This window comes from Heterodontus francisci, chromosome 7, assembly GCF_036365525.1.
Source record: "Heterodontus francisci isolate sHetFra1 chromosome 7, sHetFra1.hap1, whole genome shotgun sequence".
In the NCBI taxonomy this organism is placed as follows: Eukaryota; Metazoa; Chordata; class Chondrichthyes; order Heterodontiformes; family Heterodontidae; genus Heterodontus; species Heterodontus francisci.
In genome coordinates, this window is record NC_090377.1 from 129134470 (window position 1) to 129159374 (window position 24905).

The following is a 24905-nucleotide window of genomic DNA, read 5'->3' on the forward strand; positions in this document are numbered from 1 at the left end:
AATTAAAGCTAATGCATCAACTATCTCACTTGCAACTTCTTTTAACACCCTAGGATGAAGTCCATCAGGACCCGGGGACTTGTCAGCCCACAGCTACAACAATTTGTTCAGTACCACTTCCCTGGTGATTGTAATTTTCTTGAGTTCCTCCCTCCCTTCCATTTCCTGACTTATAGCTAATACTGGGATGTTATTTGTATGCACAATAGTGAAGACCGATGCAAAGTATCTGTTCAATTCATCTGCCATATCCTTATTATCCATTATTAATTCCCCAGACTCACTTTCTACAGGACCAACGCTCACTTTGTTAACTTTTCTTTTTTAAATATCTATAGAAACTCTTACTATCTGTCTTTATATTTCTAGCTAGCTTTCTCTCGTACTCTAATTTTACCTTCCTTATCATTCTTTTAGTCAATCTTTGCTGTTTTTTATATTCTGTCCAGTCTTCTGACCTGCCTCCCATCTTTGCAGAATTATAGATTTTTTCTTTAAGTTTGATACTATCTTTAACTGTTTTAGTTAACGATGGATGGCGGGTCCCACCCTTGGAATTTTTCTTTCTCGTTGAAATGTATCTATTCTGTGTATTCTGAAATATCCCTTTAAATGTCTGCACTGCATCTCTATTGATGTATCCCTTAACCTGATTTGCCAGTTCATTTTCGCTATCTCTGCTTTCATGCCCTCATAATTGCCCTTATTTAAGTTTAAAATACTAGTCTTGGACCCACTCTTCTCTCCCTCAAACTGAATGTAAATTTCAATCATATTATGATCGCTGCTACCTAGGGGGTGCCTTAACTATGAGGTCATTAATTAAACCTTTCTCATTGCACGATAGCAGGTCTAGTATAGCCTGCTCTCTGGTTGGCTCCAGAACGTATTGTTCCAAGAAATTTTCCCGAAAACATTTTATGTGCTCTTCATCTAGGCTACCTCTGCCTATCTGATTTTCCAGTCTATATGTAGGTTAAAATCCCCCATAATTATTGCTGACAAGCTGCCATTATTACTTCCTTTATACCCTGTCCTACAGTGTGGTTAATATTAGGTGGCTTTCAAGTCCCACAAGTGACTTCTTGCCTTTATGATTTCTCATCCCTACCCAAATTGCTTCTTCATCCTGGTCTCCTGACCTTAGGTCATCGCTAATGCCATCATTAATTAACATTGCTGTTCAGTGCAGAGGGAGTGCTGCACTGTTGAGTGCCGACTTTCAGATGAGACATCTGCCCTTTCAGGGTCCCATGGCACTATTGGAAGAACAGCAGAAAAGTTCTCCTCGGTGTCCTGGCCAAAATCTATTCCTCAGCCAATATCATTAAAAAAGACAGATATTCTGTTCATTATCACGTATCTGTTTGTGGGATCGTGCTGTGTGGCTGCATTTCCTACAATGAAACAGCGACCACACTTCAAAAGTGCATCATTGGCTGTAAAGCACTTTTGATGTCCTGAGGATGTGAAAGGTGTTATATAAATTCACATCTTTCTTCCCTTTTGAAGTGGCTTATTCCCTGGTTTTCAAAAGCAGGCCTTCAGAAATAGTGATAACTGCATCATGCCCAATTTTAAAAGCACACAGATATCAAAACGAATTATTGAAGTATTGTAGCCAACTGGAAAAAAAAAACCTCATCTGTCAAGATTTATAAAGCATCCATAGCTAATTCATAACAAAGAAGGACCTGATGCCAATTATGATTACCTTCCAGCTGTGGTGAATCACATTTTTTTAGATTATTGAAACACAAATTTTACAGGATTCAGCAATGCAGCTATTAATCTTTAAGTGTTAAATAGCACTGAGCTAGTTCAGGCCTTTAATGAGTTGCATTTTTCTGTATGGCAGAGCAGTATGGCTACTGCACAGTTAGGCATTATCAGCAAGCATTTTGCAGCCTTGGTACTTGAAAGAGTTGGTTAATGGCATTTTTATACTTTCCTGCATGGCTTTGCTGCTTCAGTGATGCAGCGGAGTAGATTATTAAGTACCTTTCCACTGTGCACCCCACTTGCATCACTCACCCATTGCTGAGACAAAATTCAGCAAAATTACAAATGATGAGGAGCGAGTGAGAATTTTACGCTGCTGCACTGAGTTCAGTTTTCTTTCCTAGAAAAGTCTTTGCCCACCCCCCCCACCCCCCCCCACCACCCAAGGTAGTTGCCGAGTGCTGCATAAACAACTGGGGTTCTGTTCAGTGGCCATGCTCCACTGCGCAGAGATGTGGTGGTGGAATCCTGCACAGTTGCTGCCAGGCTTTGCGGAGAGCCGAGCATACTCCCAGGTAACTCCTTACACGCTGGAGCTGAGATGTGGAGCCTCTGCAGTCGAAGGACTGGCGCGAGACAGCAGGTTCCACCTCCACTTGCACCTTTAACATCATAGAACATCCGTAAGGTGCTTCACAAGAGCGTTAGAAGACAAAAGTTGACACCGAGCCACATAAGGATATATTAGGACAGTGAGTTAAGTTCTAAGGAGGTCTTAAGGAGGTTAGACAGACTAGGCTTGTAACCGCTGGAGTAAGAGGCAACATGATTGAAACATATAAGATTCTGAGGGGTCTTGACAGGGTGGATGTGGAAAGGATGTTTCCCCTTGTGGGAGAATCTCAAACTGGGGCCACTGTTTAAAAATAAGGGGTTGCTCATTTAAGACAGAGATCAAGAGAAATGTTTTCTCACAGAGGGTTGTGAGTCTTTGGAATTCTTTTCCTCAAAAGGTGATGGAAGCAGAGTCTTTGAATATTTTTAAGGCAGAGGTAGATAGATTCTTGATAAGCAAGGGGGTGAAAGGTTATCGGGGGTAGGCAGGAATGTGGAGTAATCAGTTCAGCCATGAATGTATTGAATGGCGGAGCAGGCTTGAGGGGCCGAGTGGCCTACTCCTGCTCCTAATTATATGAAAAGAGAGCAGTGGAGAGGAGGAGAGAGTTAGGGAGGGAATTCCAGAGCTCCACAACAATAACTGGCATTTGTATAGCACCTTTAACACATTATGTTTGGATATATTTTTGACTTTGGGATCTGATCTGTACTTACCCTGAAGCTCAACAAGTGACTTCTGCTCGGTATCCCCACTGCCTGCTGGTCAGGCAGGGTAGTAATGTTCAGCACCACTGCCCTGCCATTTCTGATCAGATTGTCATGAAAGCAGCGCTTTCAGATGCTCAAAGAGGCCTCGGTATATTCAAGGGTCACAACACAATGTGGAGCTTGAAGAAAGATTTATCCTCAGCCCATTATCCGTTTGCCAGCAACCTATTATTATGAGTTGATAAAGGGGGGAATGAATGGTTTCTCAGTTAGCTCAAAGGTGAGTGCCCTGAGAAGTTATGAAAGGGAGAAAATGAACAATATTACCAAAGAACTTCAGAGACGAAAAGTTTAAAGCAGGGATTGATGTATGTGTTGCATATCAGATTAACAGGTCATTCTTCGTGTTGCTGTTTATGGGATATTACTGGTGCACAATGGCTACATAACAACAGCCACTGCTCTCCAACAACGGTGCATCGTGTGAAGTGCTTCGAGGCGTTTCCATGGTGTCATCGGGTTCCTGCATAAACGCAGTCTTTCCTTCTTTATGAACCATTCCTATCACGAGTTTACAATTAATCCAAAATGTCACTGATGCTGCACATTAATAATCTGATGAACATTTGCAGTTCTGATGTATTATTTATGGAATAAACATCAACCCATGTGTGACTGAAGCCATGATTAATTCACTCTGTTCCATTCAATGAGGCAGTTTGAGCAAGGCTGTAGAGCCTGGTTTTACCAAAAGTTGAACAGGCTCATTTTCATTCATCAAACTGGGCCAATGCTGAAATGACTTGCCTGACATTTATTTGTAATGCTCTTGCTAATGGCCTGGAATAGAAACAGAAAGAGGAAGAAGAGATAAACTTCCAGGGTCCAAATCTCCCGCCCTGTCCCACTGAACTCGCACCATAACAGTGGCAGAAGTCCAGCAGAAGCACCTCAGCTTAAGGCTGGAAACAGGATGCACCAGGGCCCTAACTACACCTGAGATTTACCACTTGGCCTTATTAGGGGCAGAGCCAAGCTTACCCCTCACAGGGTCAGCCATGTCATTGGAGGTTGGGCGGAGGCTAGGAAACGGAGATTCCATCTATGATGGGAGTGCCCATTTCCCAGACTGCATTGATCAAGGAACATCTTAATGTTAGGAGGAAACTGGGGACTCCTGCCTGATCTTCGAGTATTACAAATCAACTGCTGGTGAACTGCTGCATCAAAGTATGCCTGTGTAGTGTTCCCTTGTTACTGAGTTCATTAAGACCTGCAGGAAGGAGCAGCTGACAGTGTAAACCGCAGTCTTCTACTCTGTCATGCACCACATCAATACGTGGTGGCTCCAACCAAACTATGGTTGATAAAGGTGGCATATTGAGGCCAAGTCTTTGATACTGCACCCATGGGATGGACACACACAGATGCACACAAGCACACACACACGTACACAGTTTGGATCCATTGCTGAATCAGGCAGATAGGCCCAAGTGCCAGTGGTCAAGTCCTCCAGATTCAGCGACAAAGTCTAGGGTTGTTTTGGAGCCATGTTGAGTGGGCCTCACTGGAGCTCCAAATTTAGTGTTAATTTAAACAATGAACTTCTCCATTTTCCCTGACCTCCTTGTCCTTTGTGTGCTGATCCTCCATTTAAAATGGATACTTGGCAGTTTCCGTGCCGTTGCCTTTGAGAACAAGCCAAGACTTTTTTTGTTGCGAGCTGTATTTTTTGCGGCCTTTTTGATTTCCCAATTGCTGTTTCGGCAGTATGCCTCTTGGTTGATGCTTTTTGATGAGCACTGCTGATTTCTTTTCCCTGGCAGGGTATTCGTTTCACAGAGATCACCACATCTTTGTTCTGCCGACTTCAGCTCATAGAGTGCCTTTACACAGTGCCTTTACACAAAGGGAACATTAGTCAGTATGGGATTTGCGGGGCAAGGTTCTGTCCACCGATGCCAGATCAGCATGGTGCGGCTGGGCAGAGGTGACAGTAGGTTCCTGAGCTTGAAGAAGCAAGCAAGGAGTTGAAGAAAGTGCAGCTTGTGAGATGCCATCAACTCTTCAAGCCTTGCCCCCACCCGCTATACCCTCAGTCTGCCCCATGATTTACAGGGTGAACTCATTATGGAGGCTGACCTGCCACCAGAGCAGCTCCTGCCCTTGTAAGCAGCCTTCGCCTTTAAAAACAGATGCTTCCAGCATTTCTACACAGCATGAGGTGCTCCCCAATTCTGCCTTTAATGATGCCTATTGAGCATGCAAGTAATTTGAGGTGCCAAAGGGTCTTCAAATAGGCCATTCAGCCTATCATGTCTGTGCCTGCTCTTTGGTAGGGCCCTGCAATTAGTCCCACTCCCCTGCTCTGTCCCCTTTAGCCCAGCAATTATTTTCCTTTGCAGTCGTTTATCCACTTGCCTTTTGAAAGTTATTATTGAATCTGCTTCTACCACCTGTTCAGGCTGTGGATTCCAGATCGCAACAACTGGCTGTTTAAAATAAAAAATGTCTCCGCGTGTCACTGCTGGTTCTTTTGCCAATCAAGAATTAATTGAATTTGTATAGAGCCTTTTACAAACTCAGGACATCTCAAAGCACTTTACAGCCAGCAAAGTACTTCTGAAGTGTAATCGCTGGGGTCAGTGTTGGAAATGCGGCAGCAAATTCGCACATCGCAAGCTCCCACAAACAACAATGAAATAAATGAAATAAAGGGGTGGCACAGTGGTGCAGTGGTTAACACTGCAGCCTCACAGCGCCAGCAACCCGGGTTCAATTCTGGGTACTGCCTGTGCGGAGTTTGCAAGTTCTCCCTGTGTCTGCGTGGGTTTTCTCCGGGTGCTCCGGCTTCCTCCCACAGCCAAAGACTTGCAGCTTGATAGGTAAATTGGCCATTGTAAATTGCCCCTTGTGTAGGTAGGTGGTAGGAGAATGGTGGGGATGTGGTAGAGAATGTGGGATTAATGTAGGATTAGTATAAATGGGTGGTTGTTGATCAGCACAGACTCGGTGGGCCGAAGGGCTTGTTTCAGTGCTGTATCACTCTATGACTCTAAATGCCCTGATTGTTAACTTATGAGTTGATACAGGGATAAATATTGGCCAGGACACCAGGGAGAAATCCCCTGCTCTTCTCTGAGACAGTGTCATGGGATTTTTTTACGTCCACCTGAGAGGGAAGATGGGGTCTCGGTAAAACATCTCATCTGAAAGACGGCACCTCTGGCAGTGCAGTACTCCCTCAGTATTGCACAGAAGTATCAGCATAGATAATGTGCTGAAGTCTGTGAAGTGAGACTTGAATTCACAATCTTCTTACTCAGAGGCAAGAGTGCTACAATTGAGCCAAGGTTTAGTGCCAAAACTTGTGCTGTTATATAAGGCAAAGGAAGCCTCTCTGTTTAGTTGTTGCATTTTTCCAGTTGCAGCCACATTGATATTGTAGATCAGGCGTCCGAGGTGGCTGATATGGTTAGAATGCAGAATGCACTACCATGTGGAGTGATTTAGGTGAATAGCATAGATGTGCTTAAATGGAAGCTAGATAAATACGTAAGGGAGAATGGCATATAAAGATATGCTGATAGGGTGGAATGAAGTCGGATGGGAGGAGGCTCTGATGGAGCATTAATACCAACATAGATCAGTTGGGCTGATGTTCTCCAGGTTAATATTGCCGATGAGGTACCATGTTGTGAGTTCAGTGCTTGATGCACACATGGCATAGGCATGCCTTTCGTTTCAGTGGCCACACTTTAGGCAGCTGTACACTGGCATTCTTCTTCAGGCCAGAGAACTTCACCCTCACTCACTGCCATGACCTGTGGAGATAGGAAACTGCACATGCTCAGTTGCCCACCTCCTGCCATGCTTGATACAGATTGGCTCAGTTTAAAGAGCTCCCCCCCCCCGTATGCTAGCCCCCAGAATTGCTTTCTTCCTTTGCTGTACCACCTCCAGATGTACATTCAGATTATCCTTGTTGAAGAGGGCAGTTGATCCTGGGCAGATGGACATCATCTCACGGGTTCCAAAGGGTCAGTGAATATATCCAAGGCTGAGTTAGACAGATTTTTGATCTACAAGGGAGTCTAGGGTTAAGCAGGGGTGGGGCAGGTAGACAGGAAAGTGGAGTGGAGGCCACGATCAGATCAGCCACGATCTTATTGAATGGCAGAGCAGGCTCGAGGAGCCAAATGGCCTACTCCTGCTCCCATTTCTTATGTTCTTATGGTCTTGTGCAGTCAGCCACAACAGCCCTTTAAGAACTGCTGCGCTCCTTATCCCACCCTCCCCTCCCCCATCACCTGCTGCAAAAGCACTACCTGCACACATGAAATGCCAGCCTCTCCATTGTGAAATTATAGCCCATCTCTCTGTCTCCCAAAGACCCAATCCCTGCCCTGGTTGGCTGACTTCTTCCATACAGCCATTGTTCATCCAGCAGCTGACTGCACAGCTTTATAATAAAGGTGTGTGGGTTGTGATATGCAAAGTGCACCAGGTGTGAAACATGCTCCAGTATGGGCTGGATGATGGGCTCACAAGTGACAGGTTTTAATAAAACAACAGCTGTAAATCTTGGAAGTGAAAATTAATCTGGACACTGATTCTAACCCCAGGCACTGATCAATATTCTGTCTATATTTACAGTTTTATCTATTCAGTATTTAAGCATACATCACAAATGTTGAAACTACACTGCAGACAATCAGACACTAACATGTTTCAGTTACTTGCTTTTTTAAAGAAAGCACCACCTTAATAATCATCTTTGCTGAGATACTGAACATAAGGGAATTTTGTCCGTGGATAATAAAGGTGTTTGTTCAGGTGTTTGGAGGTAATATACTGGCATGGATTGAGGATTGGTTAACAGGCAGAAAGCAGAGAGCAGGAATAAACGGGTCATTCTCGCATTGGCAGGCTGTGACTAGTGGGGTACCACAGGGATCAATGATTGGGCCTCAGCTGTTCACAATATATATCAGTGATTTGGATGTGGGAACCAAATGTAGTATTTCCACGTTTGCGAATGACACAAAACTAGGTGGGAATGTGTGTTGTGAGGAAGATGCAAAGCTGCTTCAATAGGATTTGGACAGACTTGGTGAGTGGGCAAGAACATGTCAGATGGAATATAATGTGGAAAAATATGAGGTTATCCCCTTTGGTAGGAGGAATAGGTGTGCAGAGTATTTCTTAAATGGTAAGAGATTAGAAAGTGTAGATGTACAAAGGGACCTGGATGTCCTTGTTAGTAAGTCACTGAAAGCTAACATGCAGGTGCAGCAAGCAATTCAGAAGGTGAATGATATGTTAGCCTTTATCGCAAGAGAATTTGAGTACAGGAGTAGTGAAGTCTTGCATCAATTGTATAGAACTTTGGTTAGACCGCACCTGGAGTTTTGGTCCCCTTACCTTACCTTAGGAAGGATATTATTGCCATAGAGGGAGTGCAACGAAGGCTCACCAGACTTGTTCCCAGCATGGCGGAACTGTCCTATGAAAAGAGATTCGGGAAACTAGGCCTGTATTCTCTAGAGTTTTGAAGAATGAGAGATGATCTCATTTAAACCTACAAAATACTTAGGGATAGACAGGGTAGATGCAGCTCAGATATTTCCCCTGGTTGGGGAGTCTAGAACCAGAAGACACAATTTCAAAATAAGGGGGAAGCCACTTAGGACAGAGATGAGGAGAAATTTCTTTACTCAGAGGATTGTGAATCTTTGGAATTCTCTACCCCAGAGGGTGTGGAAGCTCAGTCACTGAGTATGTTTAAAGCAGAGATTGACAGATTTCTAAATACCAATGACATAAATGAATATGGGGATAGTGTGGGAAAAAGGCATTGAAGTGGAAGATCAACCATGATCATATTGAATGGCAGGCAGGCTCGATGGGCTCAATGGCCTACTCCTGCTCCTAAGTTTCTATTGTCATGCTAGGCCCCCACTTGCCAAGAATGAGGCACATTAGTTTTGTCATGAACATTGAGTTTAAACTGTTACTGGAGCGAAGAAAGGACTTGCTTTAAAAGTTGTCAGATCTTGGCTGGAAAGACATTTGCATATTAACAGACAGTATTTGGAAGGACAAAGCACACATTCCCTGACACATTCAACCCACAATGGACCCTTGGCTGGAAAGACATTTGCATGTTAACAGACAGTGCTTGGAAAGGACAAAGGACCATTCCTTGACACATTCAACCGACAATGTACTTTTGATCACCAGATGCTGAAGGTGGGGGAGCTCGCATTCCAGGTTGACTGCTAAGATGGCCAAATACACAAATGGGCATGGTCAAACCAGCTAGTCACATGACTAACCTGCTGGGCAACCTGAGTTTTCTGAATTGTACAGTTTGAACTCAGAGTGTCTGTTTGCTCCTGGAATGAGAAGATCTCTCCTGTCTGCTGCTATCTCTTCTTCACAAGCCTCTGAATCCATTGAAGACACATGAACCCCAAGAGAGAAAAGTCTCCTACAACGAACAAGGTTTAAGAAGAATATTGCACCCCAATGAAAAGCAAGATCTACCTACAATTATTCTCATCACCTAGAGACTGTGGGGCTTATTCAATCACACCAGCCAATGGGAAACTAACTGGATTGGATGAGCTATAAGTTTTAAACCCCGCCCCAATATTACTTTCCATTGAAGATGGAAGGTGAGCCAATAAAAATCTTTAAAATTCTGAAGGGGGTTCAATAGATAGAGGGAAACCCAAAACTAGGTGTCATAAATATAAGCTGTTCACTAATAAATCCAATAAGGAATTCAGAAGAAACCTCTTAACCTAGAGAGTGGTTAGAATGTGGAACTCGCTGCCACATGGAGTAATTTAGGTGAATAGCGTACATACATGTAAGGGGAAACTAGATAGGAACATGAGGGTGAAAGGATTGGAAGAAGAATATTGATAGGGTGAGATGATATAGCGTGGGAGGAGGCTTGTGTGGAGCAGAAACCCCAACATAAGGTTGAATGGCCTGTTCCTGTGCCGTAGATTCTACGTAATTCGATATAAAATCCTATCAGTTTCACGCTGCACAGGTTAAGTTAAAATGGCCCCGACCATTAGAAAACATTGTCATTAATATCATTTAATTATTTCTTTAAATAAATATCTCCAATTAATCAATGAGTCCAAGTGATGTCACTGAGTCTCAACAATGGAAGGGGAACTGTGCTAACATGCCTAGGTCATGGTACTGGACTAACAAATCAAAGGTTGTGACTTTGAATCCTACCTTGGGAAAGTGATACTATTAAATCTGGTGATTTGTCAGCTGGCACCATTAAATGGTTGTCAACTCAACTGATGTCACCTTGCCACTTGTACCTAATGCTGACTCCAGTCCCACACTATGTGAAACTAGGTATGGGAAACAAATGCTGTCTTTCCACTGTTGTGAATACGCAGTTGAAGTAACCACCTATTTACTCAGTTCCCTCATGCTATGAGCTTAGTTAGAGAGTTTCTTTTTCTTCATTCATGAACAGGATGTGGGCGTCTTTGACAAGGCCATTTCAGAGGGCAGTTAAGATTCAACCACATTGTTGTGGGTCTAGAGTCAGATATGGGTCAGATCAGATACAGATGGCTGATTTCCATCCCTAAAGGACCTAAATAAACCAATTGAGTTTTTACAGCAATCTGGTAAACTTCATGGTCGCTTCTTAATTCCAGATTTATTTAATTAAATCCCCAAGCTGCTGTGGTGCAATTTGAGCTTGCTGAGTTCAGGCCTCTGGATTCCTAGCCCAGTAATATAACCACTATGCTACTGTACCCAAAAATAAGCACAGACTTTGATTGTGTTACTGAGGGCTGGATGGATTTCAACCCTAGAAATGAAGGGTCATTTCCATGTCGGAGCATTGAGCTATTGAGCTGCATCTAATACCTTCCTAAGGCCAAAGTGCGTTATCCAAAGGAATTCAACGCTATCCTTACAAAAGCATTTTTCTTTGTACATAACAAACAGCAAGTCAACAAATAGCGGTGCACTTATATATCTAGGCTCAGCTAATCAGAAACCACTAAGCTTTCATACCTAAAGGGTGTTCACACAGCTCTCCTTGCATTGTGGGCTTCAGCAATTTCCTGAAGATAGTTTTATAGTGTCATAGAATCATTACGGCACAGAAAGAGGCCATTCAGCCCATTAAGCCCATGCCTGATCTTTATAGAGTAATCCAATCAGTCCCACTCCGCTGCTCTGTCCCTGTAGCCCTGAAAGTTAATTTTCCTTGAGTGCCCATCCAATTTCCTTTTGAAATCATTCATTGTCCTCACTTCTACCACTCTCGGAGGCAGTGATTTCAAGGTACTCGCTGCGTAAAAAAGTTTTCCTCACATTCCACCCCCCCGCCCGTATCTCTTGCCAAAAACCTTAAATCTGTGTCCCCTAGTCCTTGTACCATCAGCTAATGGGAACAGCTTTCCTTTGTCTATTTTATCTAAACCTGTTATAATCTTCGACACCTCTATCAAATCTCCCCTCAATCTCCTTTGTTCCAAGGAGAACAACCCCAGCTTCTCCAGCCTAACCTTCTCGTGTATCAGCTGTGGCTCAGTTGGTAGCACTCTTGCCTCTAAGTCACAACGTACCAGGTTAAGTCCCACTCTAAGGCTTGAGCATAAAAATCAAAGCTGACACTCCAGTGCAGTACTGAGGGAATGCTGCACTGTCAGAGTGCTTTTATTCAGTTGAGATGTTAAACCAAGGCCCATCTGCCCGCTTGGGTGAATATAAAAGATCCCATGGTGCTATTTCGAAGAAGAGTAAGGGAGTTATCCCCAGTGTCCTGGCCAATATTTATCCCTCAACCAACATCACTAAAACAGATTATCTGGTCATTATCTCATTGCTGATTGTGGGATGTCGCTGTGCACAAATTGACTGCTGTGTTTCCTACATTACAATGGTAAATACACTTCAAAAGTACTTCATTGGCTGTAAAGCGCTTTGAGATGTCTGGTGGTCATGAAAAGTGCTATAAAAATGCAAGTCCTTTTTGGAGTTAAAATCCCTCGTCCCTGGAACCATTCTGGTAAATCTCCTCTGCGCCCTCTCACGGACCTTCACATCCTTCCTAAAGTGTGGCAACCAGAACTAGATGCAATATTCTAGCAGTGCCTTAACCAGAGCTTTATAAAGGTTCAGCACTTCCCTGCTTTTGTGCTCAATACCTCTATTTAAGAAGCTCAAGATCTCATATGCTTTGCCAATTACTCTCTCAATATGTCCTGCCACCTTCAAAGATCTATGCACATGAGCTCCAGGTCCCTCTATTCCAGTACACTCTTTAGAACTGTGTCATTTAGTCTATATTTCCTTCTCTATCCCTTCTGCCAAAAAGCATCACCTCATACTTCTCTGTATTAAATTCCATCTGCCACTTGTCTGCCTATTCTGCCAGCTTATCTGTGTTCTTTTGTAGTTGATTGGTATCATTCTCACTGTCTGTCACACCTCCAAGTTTGGTATCTTGAGCAAATTTTGGAACTTTACTCTGTATTCCAAATTCCAAGTCATTTATATATATCATAAAAGCACTGGTCCTAGCACTGAACCCCGGGGAACACTACTGTTTACCCATCCTCTAGTCTGAAAAACAACTATTTACCATGACTCACTATCTTCTGTCCTTAAGACAATTTTTTATCCAACCTGACACTGTCCCTCCATTTCATGAGCCTCAGTTTTGTTAACCAGCCTTTTATGTGGTCCCTTGTCAAATGACTTCTTAAAATCCATATAGGCAACAACCATTGCATTCCCTTCATCAACCTTTTATGTTACTTCTGCGGATTACCTATGATCAGAAACTGAACTGGACCAGCCATATAAATACTGTAGCTACAAGAGCAGGTGAGAGGATGGGAATTCTGCAGCGATTAACTAACCTACTGACTCCCCAATGCCTGTCCATCATCTACATGGCACAAGTCAGGAGTGTGGTGGAATACTCTCCATTTGCCTGGATGGGTGCAGCTCCAACAACAATCAAGAAGCTCGACACTATCCAGGACAAAGCAGCCCACTTGATCAGCACCCCATCTACAAACATTCACTCCCTCCACCACCGACACACAGTGACCGCAATGTGTACCATCTGCAAGATGCACTGCAGCAACTCACCAAGAATCCTTAGACAGCACCTTCCAAACCCGCGACCTCTACCACCTAGAATGACAAGGGCAGTAGATGCATGTGAACACCACCAGCTGCAAGTTCCCCTTCAAGTCATACATCACCCTGACTTAGAACTATATTGCTGTTCCTTCACTGTCACTGGAACTCCCTTCCTAACAGCACTGTAGGTGTACCGACACCAGATGGACTGCATAAGTTCAAGAAGGCAGCTCGCCACCATCTTCTCAAGGGCAGTTAGGAATGGGCAACAAATACTGGCCTAGCCAGTGATGTCCACATCCCATGCAAGAATTTTAAAAAAACCTTCAACTAAATTAATCAAGCATGATCTGCCTTTTGCAAATCCATGCTGGCTCTCCTTTATTAACTCAAACCTCTCCAAGTGTTGTAGGTTTTTTCCCCCGGATTATTGTTCCTAAAACCTTACCCACCACTGATGTGAAACTGACCGACCTATAGTTACTAGGACTGTCCTTACACCCTTACTTGAATAAGGGTGTCACATTTGGACTCTCCAATCCTCTGGCACCTCCCCGTCTCCAGCAAAGATTGGAAGATTATGGCAAGCCCTTCTGCTATCTCCATCCCCACTTCCTTTAGCAACCTGGGATGCAAACCATCTGGACCAGGTGACTTATCTACGCTAAGAACAGCCAGACTTTCCAGTACACCCGTCCTATCAATTGCACCCCCCCACCATTCCCCCCCCCCCCCGCCCCTCTCTGCTTCTTCACATATGTTGGCAGGATCCTCTTCCTGAGGAAACACTGATACAAAGTACTCATTAAGTATTCTAGTCTTGCCCAGTGCCTCTCGGCATATATCACCCTTGTTGTCTCTAATAGGACTCAGACTGCCTCTTAGTACATGCTTACTATTTACATTCTGGTAGAAGATTTTGGGCTCCCTTTTATGTTAACTGCCATTTTGTTCTCATATTTTCTCTTTGCCAATCTTACTTACCTCTTCATTTTTCCTCTCGACTAATTGCATTTGGCCCGGTTCTCACTTAAAGAATTCACCTGATATATATCATACACCCTCTTTTTTTTGTTTCATCATATTCTCTATCTCCCTTGTTAGCCAAAGAGCCCTGGCTTTGGTTCCCCTACCTTTCACCTTGTTAGAATGTACCTAGCTTGTACCTGAAACATCTCTTCTTTAATTGAAAAAAAAAAACAAGAAATGCTGGAAATACTCAGCAGGTCTGGCAGCATCTGTGGAGAGAGAATCAGAGTTAACGTTTCAGGTCAGTGACCCTTCACCAGAACTCCTTCTTTAACTTTAATGATCGTGCTTTCCCGACAGAAATCTCACTGCTTGCAGACCCCACTTTGAAAACTAATTCAATAACCTGGGTGGCACAGTGGTGCAGTGGTTAGCACCGCAGCCTCATAGCTCCAGTGACCTGGGTTCGGTTCTGGGTACTGTCTGTGCGGAGTTTGCAAGTTCCCCCTGTGACCGCGTGGGTTTCCGCCGGGTGCTCAGGTTTCCTCCTACAGCCAAAGACTTGCAGGTTGATAGGTAATTTGGCCATTGTAAATTTCCCCTAGTGTAGGTAGGTGGTAGGAGAATTGTGGGGATGTGGTAGGGAATATGGGATTAATGTAGGATTAGTATAAATGGGTGGTTGATCGTTGGCATAGGCTCGAAGGGCTTGTTTCAGTGCTGTATCTCTCTATGACTCTCTCTAACCTGGTTTTGGATCCAGTCCCAATGAAAAGCAGTTTAACCCCAAAGTCATATATTTGCATCTGTGTTTCAGTCTTTTCAACGTAAAAGATTGGTTTGATGTGTAATGTGGAGGTGATGATGTGTTGGCTATTACTGCTGATCCTCAGCTCTGTAATCCCATTTCTGTCAGCTCTTGGTGTTTATGTAAATAGTTCAATTTTATTATTACCATTGCAGCATTTCACAATACCATTAAACCACAGCTAGTCCACAGCCACAAATCACAATGTTCGAATTAGCTGAACTAATTTTTAGATGCGCAGTCATCTTGATTTCTGTAAAATCGCTCAATTTTCTGCAGCTCAGAAAGGGATGCTGTGATTGTCAGCTCATTTTATGGTTAAGAGATTATTGGATTGATGGCACTGTACATTTAAGTAGAGAGCCAACCTTGTACCTGCGAGGTTAGAGCATCAATTTTTTTTACATGTTCTGAAAACAATCAATAGCTTAATTTTACAATGATAATCAAATGATCAAAAACAGGTCGACTGATAAAATGTTTTTCCGATGAATCACTAATCTGCCTCTCTTGTGTTTTAATTCAGTATGCGCTGGGACAGAGAACAAGCTCAGCACCCTCTCTGACCTGGAGCAGCAGTACCGAGCACTCCGGAAGAATTATGAAAACTGCGAAGTTGTCATGGGCAACCTGGAGATCACGAACATCGACCGAAACAGGGACCTCTCCTTCCTGCGGGTAAGGCACCACCAGTTGCTACACCGTGCCCTCCCTCAGTGAGACCACAACACAGGCACACTGCAAACTGAGCCACTGGGCGGGTGAGCTCGTTCCATGCTGGCCACAGCAGCACTTGTAGCTTAACATGGCTGCTGACAGGAGCAGGCACAATCAGCTCACCAAGTGCCGACCTCCTGAAGACGGCAATAAAAACCAGAAAGGCTGAGCAGATTCACATCAGAGGGGAAGAATCGATTAACGTTGATGAAGGTGCAGGGAATGTGCAGCAGACTTGAAATGGCAAGGGCAGCTTAAGTTTTGGGCTGGAGCTCCTGCCTTTACTTGCCTTTAGATCCGACAGATTTGCTGTGCATTTCCAACATGTTCTGTTTTGACTTCAGATTTCCAATTTTACAATCTCCTGAAAGCAGCGGGGTTTTCTTTTAGCCCTGATCTGTAGGTTTGCAGTGCGGTGAGATTCCAGTGTTTGTTTTTTTTTCAGGATAAATGATTGTGAGATATTCAGAGTGGCAGCAGACACAGTCTCTCCTGGTGCCAGTTGGTGCTAATCTTCTCCATTATAACAGTTTGCACTGAAACCATTTAATGAAGTGATTTACAGTTAATTACTTAAATCTGTTTGGTAAACTGTTACTGCAAAACATATCTATCAGACACCAGACCATTAACAAACTAATTAAGCATCCTGGAGTAGATTTAAAGCACTGCATTATGAAAAGAAGTATTGAAACCACACGGGAAGAGTGCCGTCTGAGGATTCTGATGAGGTTTAGGCACTTTCGTTTTATTGTCCATATGCCTGTCTAGGGAGTGTGATCTCGGTTTACTGTTACATAACCAATGTGCTTTCGGTCTGTAATCAAAACAGAAAGTGCTGGAAACACTCAGCAGGTCAGGCAGCGTCTGTGGAGCAAGAAACGCAGTTAATGTTTCAGGTCAGTGATTTTCTTTTTTCTTGAATGGTCACCAACCTGAAACGTTAACTCTGCTTCTCTCTCCACAGATGCTGCCAGACCTGCTGAGTATTTCCAGTGTTTTCTGTTTGGATTTCAGATATCTAGCACCTGCAGAATTTCGCTTTTGTTGCTCTCTATTTTGGAGGGTCTGCGTGATGAAGCCAACATTTCCCACTCCTCTTTCAGCTGCCCAGCGGCTTAGGGAGAGTTAGGGACCAAGCTCTAACTCTTTTACAATGTTATATTGGGAACATTTATCATGATTCATGTTGCCCTGAGGATGAGTCCCTTTATAACTAGCATAGAGACCCTCGGTCATGTAGGATAGTGAAGAAATATGACGTCTCTGGTGGTTTCACAAGGAGGGTGGCGGGATTCACTCCAGAGTGCCTGTTTCCTTCACCTCCTCCAATGAACCCAGTAGATCTTGAACCAACAGCACTAGATAGGGAGAAACTATTTCCACTGACAGGAGGGTCGGTAACCAGAGGACACAGATTTAAGATAATTGACAAAAAGAACCAGCGGCAAGATGAGAGGACTTTTTTAAAAAATGTAACAAGTTGTTGTGATCTGGAATGCATTGTCTGAAAGAGTGGTGGAAGCAGATTTCATAGTCACTTTCAAAAGGGAATTGGATAAATACTTGAAGGAGAAAACATTTGCAGGGCTATGGGGAAAGAGTGAGACTAATTCGACAGCTCCTTCAAAGAGGCAGCACAGCTATGATGGGCTGATTGGCCTCCTTCTGTGCTGTCTGATTCTATGACTCTAAGTCATGTTGGGGGTAATTCGAACTTTGGGTGATAATGTAAAATGGGCTGATCAATTGCTCGTTAGACATGAGAATCAGGGGAGATGTTTAACAGGCTGATCCAATATTAGCCGTTTTATGTCATTGATCAAAGGTAAAATTGCATCGGGTGGATCATTTCCTGGCGAAGTACTCAAACTGGGGTGAAAGTTCCACTGTGCCTGTTTAGAGGGCATATCGGAAAATCATTCGCTTCCACACCACAATCTCGCATCCACCAGATAAATCCGCACTTTCTGCAGGGCGTAAAACGGGTGCTGGCGGATTGTACGCCCATTATACCCACCACCCAACTTTTCACTGTTTGTTTCATGCCTCCCTCCACTTGAATTCCCCCTACCTCTGTGACTCCATGCACTGTCTGACTGACTGTCACAGGCATAAGTTGTCACTGACCTTCAGTTGAACAGGTAATTACTTGGAAATGGGAATAATTGCCGGCTGAGTAATTACTCACAGCTGTTCCTATTGGAAATTCAAGAGTAATTAACCAAGGTGAATGAGAGATTAGAATTCTGGCAGGAAGTACACTGCTGTTGGGCAAACTAGACTGAGTGGCAATTCATATTTTTGTGAAATTCTTAAACCCGCGAGAAATTACAGCCAGAGCTCATTGAACTTAAACATTGGTTAAAATGTCAGCTGTTACCTTGAGCAAGTATTTTAACCTCATGCTAACTTGCTTCTGTCAGCGAGGTCAGGACAGGCCATACATCTGCAGAGTGTACAGGCAGCTGAGGCTGGGCCCCAGCCTCTGCCAATGACTCTCTAGAGCCAGCACAGGTGAGCAGACGATAGTCTATGGCAAAACATTGCGCCATTTTTGCCATCTCTTTGAAGGGCTCCCTGCCGGCTGTTTGTCACCTCGATCTGACAGCAAAGGCCAGAATTGTAAGAATATAGATTTTTTTTTTTACATTGTTTTTATATGTTATAAAACTGCTAATGTAGCAATTATATTTTGGCCACATGAGTAGGTCTGAATAGGTTTAAACTGCATGTTGGCAGCTCTTATCTTTTAATCAAAGTGATACTTCTGAGTGAAGTCATAGTTCAGGAAATAACATTAAAACTCAGCAGGAATTTGAAAATGTACGCTAGATTGAAAAATTGAACATGCTGGGGCTCATTTCTCTGGAAAAGAGTAGACTGAAAGGTGATCTGATAGAGATCTTCAAGATTCTGAAAGGGTTTGATAGAGTAGGTGTAGCAAAGACATCTCCACTTGCGAGTGAGACCAGGAGTCGGGGTCATAAGTGTAAGATGGCCACTAATAAATCCACTAGGGAGTACAGAAGAAACTTTTTTTATTCAGAAAGTGGTTAGAATCTGGAGTTTGCTACCGCATGGAGTGGTTGAGGTGAATAGCATAGATGTATTTAAGGGGAAGTGAGATAAATGCATGAGGGATAAAGGAATAGTAGGTTATGTTGATGGGGGTTAGATGAATTGGGTTGGGAGAAGGCTCATGTGGAGCATAAATGCTGCCCTGGACGAGTTGTGTCAATTGGCCTTTATTTTTATTCATTCATGGGATGTGGATGTCGTTGGCAAGGCCAGCATTTGTTGCCCATCCCTAATTGCCATTGAACTTAGTGGCTTACTAGGCCATTTCAGAGGGCATTTAAGTGGGTCTGGAGTCACATGCAGGCCAGACCAGCTGAGGATGGCAGATTTCCTTCCTTGAAGGACATTCGTGAACCAGATGGGTTTTTACAACAATCGACAGGTTTTATGGTCACCAGTAGACAAGCTGTTAATTCCAGGCCTGTTACTGTTCTGTTAATACTTTGTACTATGTCGTAATGTTTGTTTTTAAAATGTTATGAAAGAGGAATGCAAAGAAAAACTCAGTTAGGAACTTTGGCTCCCTGCAAGGAGAGGTACCATGAACGGCCTGGACAGCTCCTGATTCCCTGGGATGTCTTCACAGAGGAGTTTTCTAGATGTAAGACTGCATGTACTGCTCAGTATGAAGTATTGGGATGAATGTTTTGAAGCAATAATAAATGCAATTCATTGTCAGACGTATTACTCTCTCTAGTGTCCCTAAATCTACTATTAAAAGGTTAAGGGTTATCCAACACTCACCTGGTGAGCAACTGTGGAGGTCACATTGCCCCAAGCACTTGTACTTGTTCATAGATCACTGAAGGTAGCAGCACAGGTAGATAAGGTGGTTAGGAAGGCATATAGGATACTTGCCTTTATTAGCCGAGGCATAGAATATAAGAGAAGGGAGGTAATGATGGAGCTGTATAAAACGCTAGTTAGGCCACAGCAGGAATACTGTGGACAGTTCTGGGCACCACAATATAGGAAGGATGTGATTGCACTGGAGAGGGTGCAGAGGAGATTCACCAGGATATTGCCTGGGCTGGAGCATTTCAGCTATGAAGAGATACTGAAAAGGCTAGGGTTGTTTTCCTTAGAACAGAGAAGGATGAGGGGGACATGATTGAGGTATACAAAATTATGAGGGGCATTGATAGGTTAGATAGGAAGAGACTTTTTCCCTTAGCAGAGGTGTCAATAAACAGGGCGCATAGATTTAAGGTAAGGGGCAGGAGGTTTAGAGGGGATTTGAGGAAAAGGAAAACCAGAGGGTGGTTGGAATCTGGAACACACTGCTTGAAGTGGTGGTAGAGGGAGGAATCCTCAACATTTAAGAAGTATTTAGATGAGCACTTGAAACGCCATTGCATACAAGGCTACGGGCCAAGAGCTGGAAAATGGGACTGGAATAGTTAGGTGCTTGTTGGCTGGCACAGCCACGATGGGCCGAAGGGCCTGTTTCTGTGCTGTATGACTCTATGACTGTGACAAGCTGTGCACAGACCTTTACTGCTCCAGTGCGATTCAGTGTGGATGACAACTTTAAACACGCTTGCTGACTTTCCTTATAAATAGAAGCTAGCAAATTCAATTAAACAAGTTAATTTTCTTTTAAGCAAGTCAATGTGATAGTGCAGCAGATTGGTACACTCAGTCTGCTGCAGCACAGGATGATAGAATAGGGCTTTACATTGATAATTCCTCAGACATCAAATTCCAGATTGCCCCAGTGCATCCATTGAAGAGAAATGGGGATTGGTTTTCATTGCCCATTCCTGATATTACTGGCCTATTAACACTGACTGTGCAGCTGGTGCCATTTTGAAAAGGTGTTCAAAGCACTCGCCCATTGCAGTCTTCTTCTAACATAGAAATCAGGGCCGTATGATGTAAATAGGACCCCAACTGCCATTTCTGGGTCGGAACCTGTTGGGGACCTGTACAGGAGTGCTCTGGCAGTATGGCATGTCAAGACTCGCCTATGAAGAATAGTTGTGGGGTCTTGAGGTGGCAAATGCCAAATGCTAACTGGTGCCCAAGACCTACACTCCAGCATGGGGTTGGTGTCTTCAGAGCAGAATGGGTGAAAATGATTCCTGCAGCCCTGGTATTGGGAAACAATAAAGGGGGTAAAATCTGTCTTTGGCAGTCGCGCAAAATGGGCGATAACAAATCATCAGGGGTTTTATACCCTGTCTGATTTTCTTTTGCTTCAAAGCCCATGAGAAAGAAAATGTGGCTGCTCGCAAAAAGGGCAGACGATTCACTATATCCCTGTGTGCAAGACTGGCCAAGTCCAATTTTACCCTGAAAGGGCCCTGCCTCTGGGTATCAGTTGGAGAGTGGCATCACCTCTATACATTACAGTGCTACATGACAGCAGCATTAACTCTAATCATTACAGAATTTAATGCTACCAATTGAACTGTAAACTATATTGAAGTCTAGTGTCCCATATTATAATGACCTGATTTTGATACAACAGGGAGATTGATGAAGTTTTTCAACTTAAGGCATCGATTTTGAAATTCTTCAGCTGCCAAGGCCCTGAAATTCCTTTCTTAAACCTTTCTGCCTTGCTAGCTCTCTCTCCCTCTTTGAGCAAACCTATGGTCACCTGTCCCCTAATCTCTTCTTATGTGGCTCGGAGTCAACGTTGTCTTGTAGTGTTCCTGATAATGTTTACAACGGTAAAGGCATTGTATAAATTCAAGACATTGTTGTTGCTGCTCTCCCCAAATGGGTGTGAAGTTGACATTGTATCCACAGATCCCACCCAAAGCCACAGCCGGATGTGTCCAGGCCATAATCTACCCTTCATCCAACATCACTAAAAAACATTGGCTGTAAAGCACTTTGGGACATCTTGATGTTGTGGAAGGAGCTATATAAATGCAATTTCTTTTCTTCCTACCTTTGAGCAGGAGAGCCAGGCATCCATTTAAAGGCAGCCTGAAAATTGAATCTGGCAGGCAAATGGGCATCCAAGGTGGTTGGTATATCAGGTATGAGATGGATGGACGACAGTTGAACATCTTCTCCCCCCCCCCCCCCCCCCCAGTCCTACCACAGCAACCCAAACCACAGTCTGGTTTCAGGAGTGACTGACCAGTAATTTTGCGAATCAGAAACCAGACAATGAAAGTCCAGTTTTCTTTTCCTATTGGCACTCTGAAATAAATGCTGTGAGCATCCAGGAGCAGATTCATTTCAAGGTCACACATGCTGTGCCTTCTATACAGCCATGTTCGAACCAGACCATTTCCTGCATGCATAATTAATCCTGCTTTGCACATGCACATTGGCTGCTGGTCCAGCAACACATCCAATTGAAAATTTGTATCCTCTTCCAGCTCATCAACTGTCCCAGATCTCAGTGCTCTTCCAATTCCAGACTCTTGCACATCCCCAATTTCTTTCACTCCGCCATTGGCAGCCCTGCCTTCAGCTTCCTCGGTCCTAAGTTCTGAATCCCCTCCCTAAATCTCTCGGCTTCTCTACTTCCCTCACCTCCTTCAAACCTGCCTGTTTGACCAAGGTTTTGGTCACTTGTCCTAATATCTCCATATGTGGCTCAGTGATAGGTTTTGTTTAATAGCACTCCTGTGAAGTGTTGTACTATATTAAAGGCATTATAAAGATGCAAGTTGTTATTGTACACAGAGAAAAGATATTGGGGCAGAATTCCAACCTCCAGTGTTTGGGAGGCTGACTGACCAACGTTTTTGCTGTGTTAAAGGTGCTATATAAATGCTAATGTAGCTCATCTCAAGCAAGCGCAGCACTGGCATTTTCATTGGCTTCATCATTTCTGATTATGACCCAATGAACTTCAATTTAACTCTGTACAAGTGGATGGCTTTTGAATGAGATAGAATTGGGCCAAACGAGCCCAGCTAAAGTGTATTTGTACGTGGATGTCAAATGAGGATGTAATCTGGCTCGGCTGTGATACCCGCCCCTACAGTCAAGTAACCTGATGATGCTCACTAGCTGGGCTGATAGACAAAGAATGGCTGCTTGAGTGAGGTAGACAAGGGGGGAATTGACACAATGGCAGGTAACTTTCCACCTCCATCATCTGCGTGGTATCCTGGCAGAGCAGATTGCTCGCTCACTGTAGAATTGTGGAACCTGGCCATTGCATACTCATTTTGCCAGTATCAGCTGGGGTGGGAGTAAGGGCACTGGGTTTTCCATCAAGCATCTGTGAGCAAGAGGGCAGAAAGAATATGTACTGAATTCTTTATTCTGCCCACCACCCAGTCACTTGTACTGGAAGTGTGGATGTGTAGATTTGTGCAAATGGTGATTTGACCAAGCTTGTCTGCACTCCAAAAAGTGAAGCGTGAAGCTGTTCGAGACACTTCAGTGACATCATAGGGCAAATTATTGGAAAAAACTCTGAGAGACAGTATGAATTGTCATTTGGAGAGGCATGGATTTTATCAAAGATGATCAGCATGGATTTGTTAAGGGAAGGATTTTGACAAGTTCCCATTTGGCAGACTCGTCAGTTAATTAAATGCTAATGGGATCCAAGCGAAAGGGGCAAGTTGGATCCAAAATTGTCTCAGTGGCAGGAAGCAAAGGGTAATGGTCGATGGGTGTTCTGGTGTCTGGAATGCAGTTTCCATTGGGGTTCTGCAGGACTCAGTACTGGGTCCTTGCTTTTCATGTTGTTTATCAATGATTTAGACTTAAATATCGGGGACACGATTAAGAAGTTTGCAGATGATATTAAAATTGGCTGTGTGGTTGGTCGTGAAGAAGAAAGCTGCAGGCTGCAGGAAGATATCAATGGATTGGGCAGGTGGGCAGAAAAGTGGCAAATGGAATTCAATCTGGAGAATTGTGAGGTAATGCATTTGGGGAGGACAAATAAAGCAACAGAATACACAATAAATGATATGACTGGAAAGTGTAGAGGAACAGAGGGACTTTGGGGTGCATGTCCACAGATCCCTGATCCAACTTGCCCCTTTCTCTTGAGCATTTAATTCACTGACGAGTCTGCCAAATGGGAACTTGTCAAAATCCTAACAAAGCCATCTACAGATCTCTGAAGGTAGCAGGACAGGTACATAAGGTGGGCGAGATAGCATACGGGATACTTTCTTGTATTAGCTGAGGTCAAAAGTATAAGAGCAGGGAGGTTATGCTAGAACTGTATAACACACTAGTTAGACCACAGCTAGAGTACTGTGTACAGTTCTGGTCACTGCATTACAGGAAGGATGTGATCATACAAGAGAGTGTACAAAAGAGATTTATGAGGATGTTGCCAGCAATGGAGAATTTTAGGCTGGGTTTGTTTTCTTTGGCTGAGGGGAGAATTAATTGAGGTGTATAAAATTATGAGGGGCCTCGATAGAGTGTAGAGAAAGGACCTATTTCCATTAGTGGAGAGGTCAACAACCACAGGCATAGATTTAAAGTAATCGGTAGACAGATTAGAGGGGTGTTTTGGAGTAGAGCTAGAGGGTGGTGGGGATCTGGGACTCACTGCCTGAAAGGGTGGTAGAGGCAGGAAACCTCATGCATTTAAAAAACACCTGAATATGCACTCGACATTCTGTTACCTACAGGCTTATGGATCAAGAGCTGAAAGGTGGGATTAACCTTGATCGCTGTTTTTTGGCCAGCAAAGACACAATGGGCTGAATGGTCTCCTGTTCTGTAAATCTTTCTACGTTTTACGTGTTCTACATTTCTATGCAGCGAAAGTTCACTAGATTGGTTCCTGGGATGACAGGATTGACCGATGATGAGAGGCTGAGTAAATTGGGCCTGTATTCTCTGGAGTTTAGAAGAATGAGAGGTGATCTCATTGAAACATACAAGATTCTGAGGGGGCATGACGTGATAGACACTGAGAGGCCGTTTCCCCTGGCTACAGAATCTAGAACATGGGGCCGCAGTCTCAGGATAAGGGATTGATCACGTAAAACTGAGATGAGGAGAAATTTCTTCATTCAGTGGGTTGTGAATCTTTGGAATTTTCTCCCTCAGAGGGTTGTGGATGCTCCTTCGTTAAATATATTCACGGCTGAGATAGACAGCTATTTGGACTCTTGGGGATTCGAGGATATGAGGATCGAGCAGGAAAGTGAAATCGAGGTTAAGGATCAGCCATGGT

At 43.7% G+C, this 24905-nt stretch overlaps 1 protein-coding gene across 3 annotated transcripts in view; it reads left to right on the plus strand.

The window, feature by feature from the left end:
• Positions 1-24905, plus strand: part of LOC137372320 (receptor tyrosine-protein kinase erbB-4-like) — a 1059900-nt gene that overhangs the window by 348384 nt on the left and 686611 nt on the right. For all 3 annotated transcript variants that reach the window (XM_068036154.1, XM_068036155.1, XM_068036157.1), the window contains exon 2: positions 15507-15658. In XM_068036154.1, coding sequence (XP_067892255.1) covers positions 15507-15658 — 152 coding nt within the window. The remainder of the gene's footprint in view (positions 1-15506; positions 15659-24905) is intronic.